The sequence below is a fragment of the Dasypus novemcinctus genome, chromosome 18 (assembly GCF_030445035.2).
Source record: "Dasypus novemcinctus isolate mDasNov1 chromosome 18, mDasNov1.1.hap2, whole genome shotgun sequence".
Lineage (NCBI taxonomy): Eukaryota > Metazoa > Chordata > Mammalia > Cingulata > Dasypodidae > Dasypus > Dasypus novemcinctus.
The window spans coordinates 12,763,554-12,781,836 of NC_080690.1; the positions used below are offsets into that span (position 1 = coordinate 12,763,554).

The 18,283-nt window shown below is 34.8% G+C and overlaps 1 protein-coding gene across 1 annotated transcript in view; it reads right to left on the minus strand.

Moving 5' to 3' along the window:
• CNTNAP4 (contactin associated protein family member 4) overlaps window positions 1-18,283 on the minus strand; it is a 299,921-nt gene that overhangs the window by 25,425 nt on the left and 256,213 nt on the right. The window contains exons 16-17 of the mRNA XM_058279681.1: window positions 9,498-9,668; window positions 8,563-8,781 (exon numbers count right to left, since the gene is read on the minus strand). Of these exons, the coding sequence (XP_058135664.1) occupies window positions 8,563-8,781; window positions 9,498-9,668 (390 nt within the window). The remainder of the gene's footprint in view (window positions 1-8,562; window positions 8,782-9,497; window positions 9,669-18,283) is intronic.

Below are 18,283 nucleotides of genomic sequence, written 5' to 3' on the forward strand. Positions count from 1 at the left end.
TTTTTTTTAAGAAGATTTGGATTACATAAGTGTTACATTGAAAATATAAGGGAGTCCCATATCTTAATACTCCATGTCCTCTCCCTACCACACTTTCCCCCATTAACCACATTTATCATTAGTTTGGGATCTCCTTAGCCTCAGAGATTAAGCAGTTTTTGTTTTGTTTTGTATTGTTTTTATTTTCTATTTCAGGGCCATAAATAGGCCTTTGTCATGGTCTATTCTGCTTTTCATTTAATGATATACTTTGTATATTTTCGGGGTCCCTCCATTAGAATACACGTTTGGCGAGGGCTGTTTCAGTCACAGTTGTAGCCTCAGCACATAGAACCTTACCTGATATAGAACAGCTATTCAAGAACCACTTAATTAATTCATTCCTTAATTAAACTGGATTATACTATAGAAGTGGGAAATGAGGGTTTGGTACATCAAAGGTTGCAGAGGGGAACACCTGCCTCTCAGGGGTATCTGGATCTCTGAGACTGAGGATGAGGATAAAACTCAAAATATATTTATTAATAAATTAACCACGTATTTCTGGATAAGAAATACCATGAAGAAAAAAGAATAGAATTCCTGAAAGTTCTTGACTCATAGGGACCACCACTATTTAAAATCCAGATTTATAGAAATAATGTATTCAGTTACTTTAGTTTATACAATTCGTGCCTCCTCAGTAAAGAATACAAAGATCTTAGGGGCATGGGTCATATTTTCTATTTATAAATTGAGACGCAGCATGGCACAGAGCCAGACGTATTCCAATTCCAGTTGATGTGGGGATGGCAGGGAAGATGGAATTGATTTCCTCCTAGAGTTTGGGAAGAGTTGGTAATCTTTTTCAGTTCCTCCTACATTTACTGAATCTCCTTCCATTTTTGAAGTCTTCCTCCTCCCCTTCTTATTCTCGGGACTTCACTCATTTTTCTTCCTAGTCACTGCTATATTAACCCTAGCTTCAGGCCTCCTATGCTCCCACTCTCAAAACTCAATAAGAGAGTATCTATGTTCAGAATCAAGTTTTTAGCCAGGATTCTTTGGCATCCTTGGAATTTTCCTTTCTGGATAAGGCCTGCAGCCTTGGTTAGCCTTGATACAGAAACTTCTTAGAGGAGGGCCAGGTGCTGTAAAATACTGAGTAGAGATGTGTTCCTGAGATATATCATTCACTTTTGTGTTATAGAGCTTAAAGCATTAAATCATATTTCTTATGTATTTGTTGCTCTCCAACATTCAAATTTGTTCTGAGTCAGGGGTTTATCTCAGTCTGCCAGTAATATAATAAGCACTAAGTAACTTGGGATCCAATGACTATTTGCTCCATTTTCATTTCATTCAACTGGAGTTTCATGTTTGTTTGCTTGTTTTGTTTTGTTTTGGATGATGAAGAACTAGATACATAAAGAAGTTCAGGGACTGGCCCAAGAGCTCAGCTGAGGAAATGCCAGGATAAGCACATGTAGTTAGTAGCAATTAGAATTGGAATCCACAGTTAGCCTTTCATTCCAAGGACTCCAGCTATTCTCCACTGTATTCTTATGCCACACAAAATATAGTCAAAGGAAAAAAACTACAGAACGATTCCATTTTCTTCTTCACCTCAGATCACAATTAGTTTGAACGGTATTCCAGTTCTCCAAGTTTTCCATGCAGCTCTTTGCTGGGCACTGTGTTTGACACACTAAAGGTACAAAATAACATTTGACCAATTTTGCTTTCAAAGAGTTCATGTAATGGATTTAGACAGGCAAACAAGTAATTACCACATGGTATTAATAGTAGAAATAGAAGGTAAAGAAGGTTAGAGAATGGGGCTAGTAACAGCAAAAAATAGGTATGCATGTGTTAAATACATGCTTAAAGAGATTTGTAATAGTGAAAAGAAAATTAAAATGCAGGTTTTTAAGTAGAACACCAAGCTTTGTAAATAAGACCCATTATTTCAGAGCTTTTAAAGAGTTAATATTTATCAATCAAGCAGTTTTAAGACATTTTAAGTTTTTCAGAAAATACAATAGCTATTAAACATAAGCAGTGGTGTCTTTTAAGTATTGAGGATTTATCATTAGTTTACCATTAGGTTCCTCAAGTTAATAACTTTTTATTTTAAGGTACAACTGTTCTGGAAAACATGACTAATGTAAATAGAATTGGGCCTGAGAGGTTAATTAAAGATTTCAAAGCCTTTTCAGGGTAAGAGTAAGTCAAATTAAAATGAGTTACAATTTGATTAATTGATTCTGGATGTTTCCACTGAGCTATTATGTTTGGAACCATCTTCCAATTAATTTTCTATCAATTTACCTGCCATACCATATCAGATATAATGAACTACAGAACTTCACAAACACTAGCTTTTGAAACAAATGCCTAATCTTCCTATTTAATTAAATATAGCTGATTCTGTTCACTCACATAACAGTATAAAGATATTTCACCTAAATAATTGTATTAGGTGCCGAGTAGAGACTGGCTTAGCCTTTACCTGTTGGCTTGATCCTTTTATCACATTCATTTCTCCTAGGAAGTTTGTCTAAGTGACGAATGCTCTTGTCACAAAGTAGGAACTGGCTCTTTCCTGCGCCTATTTCTACTACTTTTGTGGCAGGGAGACCTTTGAGATAAAACTTTGATAGGTTAGTGAAAAATTATTTATATGCAGTGCTGGAAAATTATTGAGAACTAATTGGGAAGAACTGCACAATTCATCCAGGGGCCTAAGGGAAAGAAAGAAATGAAGATTCCCAACACTTCTCTATAAAATTCAAAGTTATAGAAAGTGGCCTGTCCCAGGGCAGGGGCTCTCCCTCACCTTAGAAATGTGACAGATTAAGACAGCTAAGCCCTTGACCACAGATCAAGTTGGGAAAGGAAGGAGATAGTATTGAAGGGAAAAGATAATCTGGTCTTCTGCAGAGTATGCAGTGGGTCTTGAGCCCTGTTCCTTAAGTATATCTTAAGCCATCCTGAAGACGACTTCGCCCTGCAGAAACAGTGGTATTAAAAAGAAGACTGGGACAATGGAAGCCTAGCGAGACTTTTGCCATGGAGTATTCTCCATTGAATAAAGTAATGTTAGCACTAGGAAGTGGAGGACTGCTCTCTACCATGTTTAAAGAACTATCATGGTTGAAAGAAGCATCTGGTGTGAGCAACAGTGATATAGACAGAAAGTCCAGGTACTTTTCTCTGAATCAAATTCAGAGGTGAGAGCATGCCTCTGTGGTAGTAGATGCAGGGTCTATTTAGACTTCTCGGAGGCGCACTGCAGAAACTCTCTGGTTTGGCAGTGCTGAGGCCTATTTTAAAGAAATGAACTGTTGGTGGCATTAGTTGTATTTTCTCATCTCAAGACATCTCATCTGAGATCTCACTTCAGTAAACAGTCACTAAGGTGACACTGAAAAGTACACTGGGGGCTCCTTAGGGTAATCATGAAAATGGCATTTCATAAAAAGGAAAAGAACATAATTAAAACAAATGAAATGATTATATTAAAGAGAAATGTGACCTTTATTGTACTTCACTTTGGTAGAAAACACAAAACACACTGATGAAAAGACAGACCACATAGAGGAAGAAGACATGTGGTAAATTTATCTGAAAAGGACTCATCTAAAATGTATAAAGAATTCTTACAAATATATTTTTAAAGATGAAAACATCCCTAATAAAAATAGGCAACAGGGAAGCAGATATGGCTCAAGCAATTTTGTTCCTGTCTACCATAAGGGGGGTTCCTAGGTTTGGTTCCTGGGGCCTCCTGGTGAAGGCAAAGCTGGCCCACGTCACAGAGAGCTGGCCAATGCCATGAGCTGATGCAGCATGATGGCACAACAAAAAAGAGAAACTGAGGAAAGACAATGAGAGACACAACAAACCAGAGAGCTGGGGTAGCTAAAGGGATTGGGTGCCTCTCTCCCACATTGGAGGTCCCTAGATTGGTTCCCGGTGCCTCCTAAAGAGAAGACAAGAAGAGAAGACAAGCAAACACAGAAGAACATGCAGCGAATGGACACAGAGAGCAGAAAGCAAATGCAGGTGGCAGGGGAGGGGGGAGATAAATGAAAAATAAAATAAATCTTAAAAAACAAAATAGGCAACAGATTTGAATGGCCACTTTATAAAGGAGGATATCCAAATGGTCAAAAGAGATTTGGCAGTATCTCCTGATGCATATCTTATGACCCAGTAATTCCTCTTCCACCTGTACACCCAATAGCAATGCAATCATATGTTCACCAAAAGGCCAGTATGAGGTTATTAGCCTTGAATCTACCCAAATGCCCATCCAGGGTAATAAATACATCTTTGTACTGGTTCATCCCCAGGTGATCCAATGTGCAGTTAAGTTTGAGAACTACAGCCTTAGAGCTTCCAAATACTTAGAAATTAACATTTCTGTATAGCATTTAGAAAATTGCCCACTCTAGATCTTTGATAAATATTTGTAGATTTGATCTCATTCACTGCAAATGACTTCTGATTCTATGTCAAAGACCTCATTTCTCCTTCAGTTTCTACTTCACAAAATATTGAAATGGAGTTTGTCCCATTTAAAAACCTGCCAGTTAAAAGAATTTAGATTGGAAATAAAAATTGCAGAGCTGGTTGAATGAAAATCAATTCAAGGCTAATTTAAGAAGCTTCTAGGAAAAATGCTGAGTTTACAAACGAAAACAGAAAATGACCACTGTCACATTTCACTTTAAAATATGATTGACTCTTTTCTCTCCATCATTTCCATGGTTAGAGAATGTCTATGTGTCTTAGGTGACAAGAGTGGCTCTAGGACAATGAGTTCTCATGGTCAACAAGGGCAAGAAACATGCATTTAATACATGCTTTAGCATTATGTCACTAGCCTTATTTTTCAGGGTCATAAATAGCACCACTGAATAGGACTACCTAACCAAGACTTGTCATAAGTCACATAAACACATAAACAAAAGAAAGAGAAAAGGAGAGAAAGGAAAAGAATGTGGAAAGTTTGGTAAAGACCCAGTGCCAAAATTAAGAACAAGAATGGAGAAAGATGGGCTGCTACTGGAGGTGAACCATCATTTTTTAAATGAAACTCACTATGATTGTTGGTGTTATTGGGGAAGGGGAGTTCCTTACCATTGCATTGTTGCTACTGGTTTTTAGTTCCATTGTTACATTAAACTTGACTTTTTTCATTTATTCATACAAGGCTTTCATTTATTCTTTCTTCCTCATTTACTTTAGATGGCATCCTTTAGTTTAGTTTAGCTGAAGATAATTGTTCTGATATTTGGAACTACAGAGATTTTTATAAGCCTCCAAATTTCATTATTTTTGGATAGACTAACAGTGTTTAAATCTCTGAAACTCTGTTTACCATTTCCTTATTCTTATATAATTGTCATAGACAACTATGGCCCAGCTCAATCACATTTTTTAACTTCCTTTTGAGCAATTCTGCTCAGAATGTAAAATAACAACCTTGCCTCAGAATTTCACTTTGAGATAAGAACTCCTTTTGGTGTTTGGTTGATCTTTAGTGGAGAGAGTCAAGCAAGCAACGGAGGAAATGCATTGGATTCTTTCATGTTATCTCATTCCGGTAGCCACTTCTGAGAGATCACTAAAATCTTCCTTTCAAAAAAGTGTAAAGGCAATAAAAGATTAGCAGCATAGGCATGGCTGTGGTAGTACTGTGATGGAGATTATCATTTAAATCAATATTAATGTATATTCAAATATCCAGAACGCTTTATTTGTAGGTAAAAGTGGGAAAGACAGTATCTGAGACCAACAATTTTATTTGGATTTCAAGATATTCCACATAGTTTTTTATGTTTTCCGTGAAGCCTGTATTTTAGCCCACACACTCCATCTCTCATCTATCCTGGCTTTCTCCTTGATCCTTGTCTACCTAAAGCTCATTCCCACCACTTGAAGCATGTTCTCTCTGCCTAGACTTTCCTTCTCACAGATGTTCACAGAGTTCCCTCTTCTGCCTCATCTGGCCTCAGCTCAAATGTTGTGGTCTTCAGAGAGAACTCCCCTGACCACCTAATTGAAATAGAAGCACCCCAACCCAAATCACTCTCCTACCCTTTACTCTGTGTTTTATATCATAGCATGTGTCGCTATCTGGAATTGTATTTTATATGTGTGTGTGTGTGTTTATGTGTGTGTGTGTGTATATACACATAAACTCATATATACACAAACATACACCTTACTTTTTGTTTAATTTTATTTACTTATTTATTGGCTCTGTCTCCTGTCTTTCCCACTGAAATGTATGCTCAGGAAGCATACATTGCCTTAGAAAGTGCCACATTAAATTAGCTATACTTATTATTGATTTTATACTAGTTTTTCACCCCAACTTTGCTCTAATTAAGTGTTCACCTTTTAAATTATACTTTATCTTCCATTGAATATGACTTCAGGAAAAAATATCTTCATCTACATGTTTTTTAAAGGCTGATTTGTTAGATTGTATACTTGTAATTGATAAGTATATTTTGGCTTATAACTAATATTTTATTTTAATAACTTGGTTGGGAATCTTTCCTGAGAGTGTGATCCCTTCTTGTGGTAAAGGTAATATCAAACAAGCTCCTAGGCCAGCACATCGGCAGATGCAGGTGGCTGCCCCCTTTGATGCCTCCTGACAACCAATCATCTGCCTGGAACCAAGGCTACAAGCTTCTTTTTAACGTGTATTCTTCTCTTAGTATCCATCACATTAAATCATGTCAATTTATTCAGTTACCCGGAAGATATTTAAAAACAAATTTTTATTAATAGCAGATGTAACATTTTTTCAGTGATTTTCTTTCTGCTTTTATTTTTTTTAACACTCATTGAATTTGACTTAAACATAATAAAGATTTCGGTTTTGAAAACTTCAAAGAAACACCTTCATCTTTGAATCTGAACACATACGGAAATATCAACGGCTTAACCAATTGACTCAATCAAGATTAAATCATTTGGATCCTTATTAAAATTATATCACATGACTGATGGCAAAAAAACCTCAAGAATATTCTAACACGGTTTGCCAATTTCATAGCATTTCTTCTCTCCCTTATGACTTCCTAAAATCAAAGTATGGCCATGATTCTGGTCAGATACAACATACAGTGGCTCCATTTCTGTGAAGTTGAAATTCACACAAGGATGAAAGGTCATTTACAGACAAAATGAAGCAGATTTCACTGAAAAAATTGAGGACTGTTTCAGTTCTCACAATTTCAAAAAATAGTAGGCTATTTCTGAGCTATTGACAGATTTAAAATTGCCATGCCTTTTGTCCAGGCCATCTCTCAATTTCTGTAATTCAGTCAATTTCCTGACTGTGAGCATCTAGCATGTTATTAAAAGAAAAGTTACAATTTCTTTTCATGTATTCTTTAGTTTTTCTACACTCTTAAATAAGCCTGTTGAATAACCATGAGGTCACAATTAGATGGTTTATTATAGTGCCCTATTTATTGAAGATTGTTTGTTAAACATTTATTGAGAGAAAGAATAACTGATAGAATGAGTACATAAAATTGTTTGAAATCCCAAATATGATTTGTGAAATATGTAAAAGTAAGCCTCATCTATTCCATTGGAAGAGAGCTAATAAGATGATTAAGCAATAGAAGGTGTGATGAATTTTGTTTCAACATATAAATCTGAAAATGCTTGAGACATAATTTCTAATAATTTGTCATTTGTCCTGCTCCAAGGTAGTGTCTGCCCTTATTTACATTAAAATGTATAAGAGGTGACCAAGTAAGAGAGACTCCTTGGCCTTGGTGGTCCATAGGTTCTGTAAAGTAATTGGCAAAGAGGCAAAATAAAACAAACAAACGAAGAAGTCTACACTATCAGGTCTATAAATGCCAAGTGAATGGGTTCAAGAAATAAAGAAACAACTACATGCAGTAGGTTAAAAAAAAGGGGGGGAGGGGAGGAGGAGAAGGTGGACTATCAGAAAAATAAGTATAAAGAAGGAAGCTAGAAAAAGAACTGGTGAAAACCAAGCTATGGATTCTATACACTGTGTTCCTGCATTTTTGTTTTTCTTCTATTGGTCTGTTTTTTGAGGAGGAGTCACTGGTTGGCATCTCCTGGAATTACCAGGAGGATTTTCCAACTCTACCAGAAACAGAGATAAAACATTCCCATGATCATACTAAGGGGACTGATTTAAGAAAATAACTGGAACACATCACATAATCTGTAATATTTGGGTTAGGGAATTAGTAAATTAGGTTTGGGAATTAGTCAAATTCAATTCAAATTCAAGTAGACTTCTGAACTAGTCACATCAACTCCTTGAACCTCAGCTATTTCATCTATAAAATAGGAATAATAATACCTATTTCAGAAACATGTTGGTTATGAGGGAAAAAGTGAAACACCTGGCACAGTCTGGAATATAGGTTTCAATAAATAGTGGTTTGTTGTTGCTGTTAGTTGCTGCTATTATCTTTATTACTATGGTTGATATTTTCTTATGAGCCATCTCTCTGCACTTTCATTATACAATTAAATGACAAACTGTCTAAAGGCAGAACTTACCCACAAAGAGTTGACTATTGAGCTGTAAAAGGACATGCCCATCAGCTGGGGCAGCTTGAGTCTTTTGTAAGAGTTGGTCCACTTGAATGGATGCCTCTTTTGTGTTCCTTTCAACTCTAACATGGTGCCACTGGTTGTCATTGAAGTGACCAGCAGACTGCACGGAGATTTCAAGAGGCCCATTCCCCACGTCAAATGAAAAGGTCACTTCTGCAGGAGCTGGAAACATTAGACATAAATTTTTTTCTAGCTAGTTCATGAAACTGCAAAGTTGAGTACTAAATATGCTTAGAAGTAGAACGTGGTGATCATTAAATATAATGTTTTAAATTTTATGGAAGGAACCAAAGACATTGTTACAAAAGTAGATCTAATATGGGATGAGATGGCAAAATATATTTGTATTTCTGGGAAAAAAACAGATTTTAACAAATTCATCCTTAGGGTTAATTTTTCATATTGCTGAATAGTGAAAATACTTAGGGCAAGAAAATTAAACAATATTGGGTTTTTAATGGAAAAAGAAAACAATCTTTTATGGTGATTCAAAGCTTATATAATTTTAAAAACATGCAATATAGAGTTATTATTAAGATATTAATAGCAGCCTATGAATATATCAAAATAATATGAGTGGTTGCTTAAATTGGTCATTTTGAAATTAAATGAAAATTCTGTTTTTTAAAAAAATTTAAGTATTTGAATTATAAGGCTCTTTTTAAGTTGGTTCTAGAAATACTATTAATTTCACACATTATCATGTTAAATATAAAATTATTTTCTTGTAAAAGGGTAAATTAAAATCCTAGAATTTTTAAAAAGGGATACTATATGAAGATTCAATTGGTGAAATAGAAATAAGTGTACATTAAACATTAGTTAAAGATTTGCTACGAAAGAAAAGAGTCACATTGAATGCTCTGGAGGAGACTTACAGCGTAGCTCTATCCGTATAAAATCGGTAATTCCTAGGTTTTCTAAAAATACCCCAGATGAAGCTGTTGTCTTGAAAAAGAAAGACACATCCGCACTAGCTTCTCCATGGAAAGTAGGAAAGTGAAGGTATGAAGCCTCAGTATTGAAGGAAGCTGAACTCCAAAATGACCCTGTTATTTTTGTTGTTTTGTTTAAAAAAAGAGAGAGAGAGAGAGAAAGAAATCATAAAGTAAGAACATAGATTCATGAAATATAATGAACGACATAATTACGGTCTACTTTCAGCATTTTTACTCTTAGAAACTTGGTAACCTATACAAATCTACTTTTCTTTTTCCTATTAACTTTTAGTAGTAGATATGACATGAGCTCAGGGATGACGGGTTTTCATGGATTGGAATCCTGGACTTCCTTCTAACACGGCAGGGGAATGATACCTGGGGAAATGGTCTCAATGTTACATGATATATAGGAACCCATCCTTAGCCTAAATACCACCGTGTGCCAAATATTTAATGAATAGTGTTTTTTTCTTTAATTTGAAAAATGTTGACGCACTTTGAATAACAAAAATTGCATAAAAGCACAAAGTGTTTTCCGTTTTAATACTTCTGTCGCCAACACCCAAGAAGTCAACGTCACACTCTCAAGTAACTGCTTTCATCCATGGCTTTGTTATTTTCTACACTTTAACTGGAATTCAAAGTAGTCACATCTAATTAAAACACAAAAAACTACTTATTCTGTACTATGCTAATATTCTCATGAAAATACTCTTTTCTTGCAAAATTATCTCTTACTTTGCTTATTATGGTACAGTAGATGAAAAAGAGATCTGAAAAAAAATTACAGGGACTATACTATTAATTATAACTGTGGTCCAAACACAAGTTCTTATCTTCACTTTCCAATCCCACGCCCCACCCCCTTGGATATCTGCAACTTTGCTTTTGAAAAGTACTGTGAGATTTACATAGAAAGCATGAAAAATAAGATATAAATGCTGTGGCATGAAGTGACAGGAGTGAAATCAAACTGGATACGTGTGGTTGATGAGTAGCATTATCAGAGAAATGAGCTATGCATTGCTGCAGCCGCTGGCAAGTTCTAGACACATCAAATATAAATATACATCTTTAGTTTTAAGCGACTGTCTCTCTCTATGCTAACAACACTGGATTAAATTCTCCTATCTAAATTACCTTCCTGGAAGAAAGATGTATTGATCCTCTGAAGTTAGAAAACAGCCATTTCAAAGCAACAGTTCATTGTGTTAGCAGAGAACAGATACATAGCTAGAGTTAAAATCCCAAACTTGACTGTTTCTACATACTCCTTAGATTTTAAATTATTTGTTTTTTTTTTTTTTTGGATCAAAAAACAGTGCTTGGGTCTGTTTTGTTTTTTCTGATTTTCTTGTGGACCTGATTCAAGAGTCAATTCTCCACTAGTCTGTGGACAACTTCAGTGCTGACTTTATTCAGCTGAGAATCTACTTTGAGGTTTTGTTGTTGTTTTCCCTCTGGAGCCAAATGAAACTGCTTAGTATCTGAATATGTCAAGCCTATTTCTCATTTCCTTTTTACAGCTATTTCTAGGCTGAGACATTTTGATCTTTAGGCAAGAATGCAAGAAAATATAAAGTATCAAGTCATTTGTTTTCCTAATTGTTCTTACTTATTTTTAGAAGGAATTAGATTCTATTGAAATGTGACATGAAAATTAAAATAAAGCTGTCACTTCAAAGTATAGAATATTTGGTCTAGAAATAGGAACATTCAGAGTTATTTAAAAGTCTAAATTAGATAATATTACAGTAAGAGATAACATTTCATTTGTTCCATTTTCATATCTTAACTAATTCAATAAAGCATCATATGGATAGCTTCAGGGAACTGGTTTAAACAGGGGAACAATTTTTTGAGTTGCTTCTACATGCACAATGCACGCTTTTCAGGTAATGAAAACAATTTATTACTCTAGATAGCTCAAACACATTCACAAATACAACAGTGTCTATTTTCTAGTTCAGAAACCTTACAGATTCACAACAGGTATAAAATGAAGTAAGCACATTTCATTGGATTAAGGACTTACTGCTAATTCATAACAATTATAAAGAAACAAAGATCAATATCTCCATGACCAAATAATGATAAAGGTATCTGTATTAAGCCCTCTACAGACTGTGTGTGGAAGCATCCAAGGTGAATCTGGGCTACCTCAGATAAAAGGAGAGGCCAGGAGGAGGCAGAGCAGACCCCAGCAGGCAGGCATGTAGCCGAAAGTGGATGTACTTTGAAGAGAGGATTCCATGTCTAGGGTGGTTTCAAAAGCCTTAAGCTGCCTGATAGCAGATTTGAAAGCAATCAGTTGCTATATGAATTTCAGTTTAGTGAGTAAGATCCCTTTTATTATCACAAACTTAAACAAATCATGATGCATTTCTCTAAGTATGTAATTAAACAATTAATATTTAATAAGTATCTTTAATTAAACTCAATATAGAGCACTAGAGATTTGAATAGAAGTCTTTTTAATAAAGTCAGAATTTTTTTAAAAAAGTAAAATGGATAATAGGATCCACTTACATAGAAGAAAAAGGTATACTAAATATTTAATTTCATATAAAAAAAGAGACGAAGAAAATTAACTTTGTAGTATGGTATGATTTTGAATAATTTGGTAAATACAGATTTTAATAGACTTGTATTTATGTCATTAATAGATTAGCCTTAATAATCCTTAAATATCCTTAAATATCCTTAATAATAAAAGAACAGACTTACAGAATCAGAGAGTAGATTAATAGTTTCTTGGGGCTGGGGATGTAGAGTAAATGGGGGATGACAGCCAAGGGATGTGGGATTTCTTTTTAGGATATTGAAAGTTTTTAAAAATTGATTGTGGTGATGGTTGCATAATGCTGTGAATATACTCAAAGCCACTGAATAGTCCACATTAAATGGGTGAATTATATCTCAATAAAGCTGTTCAAAAAAAGAAGAGTATTTTAAAAATACATTGCTTTCTTAAGACAAAATGTTTTACTTTGGAAGTCAAAATGCTTATGACATTCCAACACTATTTTCTTAAAATAAAATAAAATAATGTCTAGGCAACTATAGCTTACTAGTCAAGTGCATCTTTGTCAACATCTAAGAATCACTTTTTAATTTCTTTTTGTCTTTGTTTAAGAATCACTTTTTAAATAAGCTGGAAAACATAGATTTATTTTCATTTAAATTATTATTTTGAGATAATTATAGATTTACATGCAGTTGTAAGAAGTAATACAGAAAAATCTCATATACTGTTTACTCAGTTTCCTCCATGGTAACAGCTTGCAAAACAATAGCACAATAACAAAACCAGGATATCAATATCATAGAGTCAAGATGTAGAACATTTCCATCACCACAGGGATTGCTCATATTGCCCTTTTATAGCCACATCCTTTTCCCTCTGGCTTCTACGCCCTCCTTAATCCCTGACAGCCACTAATCAGTTCTCCATTTCTATAATTTTGTCATTTCAAGATTGTTCAACAAATGGAGGCACACAGGATGTAGCTTTTTGAGACTGTTTGTTTTTTTTGCCTTTTTTTTTTTAAGGGATTGAACCTGGGAACTTGCACATGGAAAGCAGGCACTCAAACACTTGAGCTACATCTACTACCAAGACTGGCTATTTTTCTGTCAGCATTACACTCTGGAGATTCATCCAAGTGGTCACATACGTTAACATGTCATTCCTTTTTGTTGCTGAGTAGCATTCCATGATATGGATATACCACAGCTTATTTAGCCATTCATCTGTTGAAGGACATCTTGGGTATTTCCAGTCTTTGGCTATTTCAAAGAAAGCTGCTATGAACATTTGTGTACCCACTTCTCTGGGATAAATAGCCAAGTAGTATAGGAGTTGCAGGTTTAATTTTTTAACTGCCAAATTGTTTTCCAGAGTGGCTGTTCTATTTTACATTTCCATCAACAATATATGAGCGATTCAGTTTCTTTACAACTTGCCAGCATTTGGTATTGTCACTATTGTTTATTTTAGTCATTTTGGCAGGTATGTAGTGGTATCTCACAACACATATTTGAATGTGCATTTCAGTATGGTTTTAATATACATTTGTTTAATGGCTGATGATGTAAAGTGCATTTATTGACATATATTCTTCCATGAAATGTCTCTTCATGTCTTTTGCTCATATCATGATTGGATTTTTTGCTTTTTTTTTTTACTATTTACTTTTGAGAGTTCATTTTATTTACTAGAACATAGCTTTTTGTAGGGTTCATGGTTTGCAAATATTTTCTCCTAGTAGGTAGTTTGTCCTTTGATTCTCTTAACAGGGTCTTTTGCATGATAAAAGTTTTAATTTGAAAAAGTCCAATTTGTCAATTTTCCCTTCCAAGATCATGATTTTAATGCCAAGTCTAATAGACCATTATACATTTTGTCAAAACCTATGAAATTGTACACTGCAAAGTGTAAAGCGTAAGGTAAACTATGGACCTTGGTTAGTAGCAATGCTTCAATATTTGCTCATCAATTGTAACAAATGTACCATATTATTGTAAGATGTTATTAAAAGGGGAAAATGTGGGAGGGGAGGGAGTGGGGTATATGGGAATCTCTTATATATATATATATATTTTTTTTTTTTTCGAGGTTCTATAACTGGGGATTGAACCTGGGACCTCGTATATGGGACACATCGATATAGCCACATTGGCTACCCTGAATTTTTTTTTTTCCCATTTGTTTGCTTGTTGTTTTTTTTTAATTTTAAGAGGCACTGGAGACTGAGTCTGGGACCTTCTGTGTGGGAAGTAGACACTCAACTGCTTGAGCCACATCTACTCCCTCCCTTATACCTTTATTTTTTTTATTTTGTTTGTTTATTTTTTAAGGTACCAGAGGCCAGGTATTGAACACAGGACCTTGTATGTGGGAAGTTCAACCATGGAGCCACATTGGCTCCCGGAGTTGATATTTTTGTTTGTTTTGCTTGTTGACTGTTTTTGTTGTTATTTAGGAGGCACTGGAAACCAATCCCAGGACCTCCCATGTGAGAAGCAGGTGCCCAACTGCTTGAGCTACATCTGCTCCTCCCCTTATACTTTTGATGTAACTTTTCTGTAATCTAAAACTTCTTTAAAAATGAAGTTTATAAAAAAGTGAAAATTATTTTACACTGAAAAGCCAAAGTGAGAATATTTTAGTTATCAAATACATCTTATGAGCATTTAAAATTATTTTTAAAATGAGATGGAACTTATAGATTTTTAACAGAAATAAAATTCTAAGATTAGTTATATATTTGGTTATCAAAAACAGAAAAAAAATCCCATGAATTGGGGTAAGAATTCACTCATTTCTTATTTTAGAATTTCCATTATTGTTTTCAACTATTTATGAACATCAATAGGAATTGACATTAGCAAAGTAAAAAATGAAGAAAATGCAATCTGGCTGGAGATGATTACAGTTTGGGTTTGAAGATCTGTAGTAAAATGCAACAAAGCTGTTTATAGCTCTTTTCATAGAGTAAACACTCCCTCCCCCCACCACATACACATGATAAGTTTGGTTTGGCAAATAGAAATTGAAAATTCCTTTTATAAAGGCAAAAGAGACATTTTTATGAGCCAAGGATTTTACAAACCATTTCCAAAGAAGATATTTCTTATCACTTATTCATATATTAGTTTTATGAAAGGCTGTTTTGATATCAATAGTGAATGCATAGGCATGTATATATACTTTAATTATCCAAGGAGACACACACACACAACACATTTTATTTTAGAAGGAGCTGGATGAACAATAGTTTGGAATATACCTCTAATTGCTTTTAGTCTACATATAAGAGGATATATAAAGTAGTAAATGACAAAAGGGGTTTGTTTACTTAAGTATGTATTATCCATCAGTCATTCTTATGAAGGTCAGAGAAAACCTGAAAGGGGTGGGAAGTTGTTAGGCAGCAGAAAATGGGTCCTTCCAACTGTGGCATGCCTATTCTATTTGAAGCAATTTATTTTGAACAACAAATGGTGATATTTTAATATACAAAGGAGAGCAGATTCAAAATTCAAGGTAAATTTGAAAAACCCCAAACAAATTCCCTCTAGTAACACATATAATCATGTGATCAAAATTGAGACCAGTTATCCATTTGCAAAGAGGAATGACCATCAGCAGATCAATGACCAAAGTTAGGTATTCAAACTACATACAATAGTGTCATTGTGATCTGAACCAAACAAAATAAATCAGTACCCAAGTCAGAATTAGTTAAATGCCTTTCATTGACTATAAACTTATGAAAGTATAATTCCTTTACTTGCATGGTCAAAGACAAAAGTAACTTGCAATTTAGATGATCATAAATATTTTTCTAAATATTTTGACACAGCAATTGATTGCAAGGGAAAGAGTTCTTAATAACTTTCTGTAATTATTCTTTTATAACCTTTGCTACAGATATTTCTTTTTATAAGTAATTACATCTATCTATTGACACATTATAGCCCATTTGCAATTTGGCACATTGAATTTTCTCTATGCTCAGAGAATACCCATATTATTGAGTTAAAGTATTTAATTAGACCATAGTTACTGAAATTAAAAACTGGTAAATTATTCATAATACACTTATTGCCTAATGATTCCTGAACAAAGAACTTAATTACATATACTTTTGTGATTGGGTATTATTATATATGGCTTTTCAAAAACATATATAAGTGAATACATATTGAATATAATAATATAATGCCAAATGTGAGCACTAAATACTGCTCTGCCTTCACACCAAATTCCCTAATAACTTCATTGTCTCACTCTCTTTGATGACTATTCCATAGCTCCTCTCTCTCCAAACTTCCAACATCCCCTTACAAGAAAGGATGAGACTTGAAGATTTCCAAATGTCTTTCTCTAAGAAAAGAGAAGCAGGTAGAAGTGGCTTTCCATAAATTCACACCACAACACCTGCTCACCTTCCTGCATCCTCATCATATGCTCTACCTTCTCTTTTGCTACAATGGATTGACTTCTGTATGCCTAGGATCTCCCCTGTAGCATAAACTTGCTTTTAATTCTCGCATCTTAAAAATTCCCTTTTGTGATCCTACTTTTTTCTCCCTAAATGTTCCCTTTTTCTTTCACTTCTCATTGTTTCTTGAATCTTTTCCAAGCTTTTATCCCCTAACGCTTCCCCAAACTGTCATTTTCAAGGCCACTACAACCTTCACATTGCTAAATTTACTTGTCGATTCTCAGTCTTCATCTTACTAAAGCTATCAGCAGTATTTAACACAGTTGATTGTTTTCTCTTCCTTGAAACATTTTCTTGCCTTGGGGTCCAGGATACTAGCACAATTCTAGTGTTCTTCCTTACTCACTGGTGATATCATTCTCACTCTTCTTTGTTTCTTCCTCCTCACCTCCTCACTTTGTCAGTTTTGGAATACCCCAAGTCCCTGTCCTTTGATTTCTCCATCTACAGTAACTCCCATTAGTCAGTCCTAAAGCTTTAAATGTGTTAATGACTTACATATATATATATATACTTCAATGACCAAGCCTGAACCTCTCAAACTACCAATCCACATCTCTACCTGAATGTATAGTGGCATCTCAACCTTAATATGTCCCGAAAGCAAGCTCCTCATTTTCCTCTATCAACCCCAAGCAACAATCTTCCCCATCTTAGCTAATGCCAATTCTATCCCTCTAATGGCTTATTAGACCAAACACCTAGATATCAACCTTGACTCTTCTTCCTATTGCAACCTACACCAATTCATCAGCAAATTTTGTTGTTTCTCCTTTCCAATTGTATGCACAATACAACTCACCACCTTGACCATCGTGCTAATGGCCCAAGCTACCATGATCTCCAACCAGGTTGGTGATAGGGTCTTCCTAATTGTTCTTGATTCTGGCCTTACCCTGTTAACTCTCACTAAAACCTGAGTTAGGTCATGGCACTCCTCTACTTAAAACTAATCTCATTCAGGTTAAAAACTAAAGACCTGTCAAAGAACCAAAAAGTCTTACATGATACGGCCTCAAGTGTCCTCTCTTTCTACCATTCTCTCCCCTGCCCTCTCTGTCCCAATGATATTGGTCATTTTGCTGCTCCTTGAACATGCCAGATACATTCTCATTTCTGGGCCATCCCTGACTTTCTACTTTTTATTCTTTCACAGATAAACATATGCCTAGCTCCCTATTTTCCTTTAGATCTTTATTCAAATGTCACCTTCTTGGTAAGCCTTTTATTGAACATCATATTTTAAATTGCCAACCCCACCCCTCCTTGCCTCTCCTTTACTTTCCCTTACAGCACTTATTTGTACCTAACATACCACAAATTTTACTCATTTGTCTATTGTCTGTCTCCCCTATGAAAATGTAAGTTCCAAAATGGCAGGAACTTTTTGCGCTCTCTCAGGGGGAAGTTGGGGAGCAGGTGCTCAATAAATATTTGTTGAAAAGCATTATAACATTTCCTTTCTCATATTAGACATCAGAAAGCTTCAATAACTGCTTCCAATATAGTTCTATGTGTACCAATAAACCTGCTCAAATTCTTCGTTAAATGAAAAAAGGGAGGAAAGACGGAAGTTAGAGAAGAGAAACAAGGAAAAGCAAGGAAAGGAGAAAGAGGAGGAGGGGACAAAAAGGTGAACAAATTTTAGGAAAATTTTAAAAAGTAGGCCCATTGTAAAAATACATATATAATAAGCAAAATAAAAGGGAT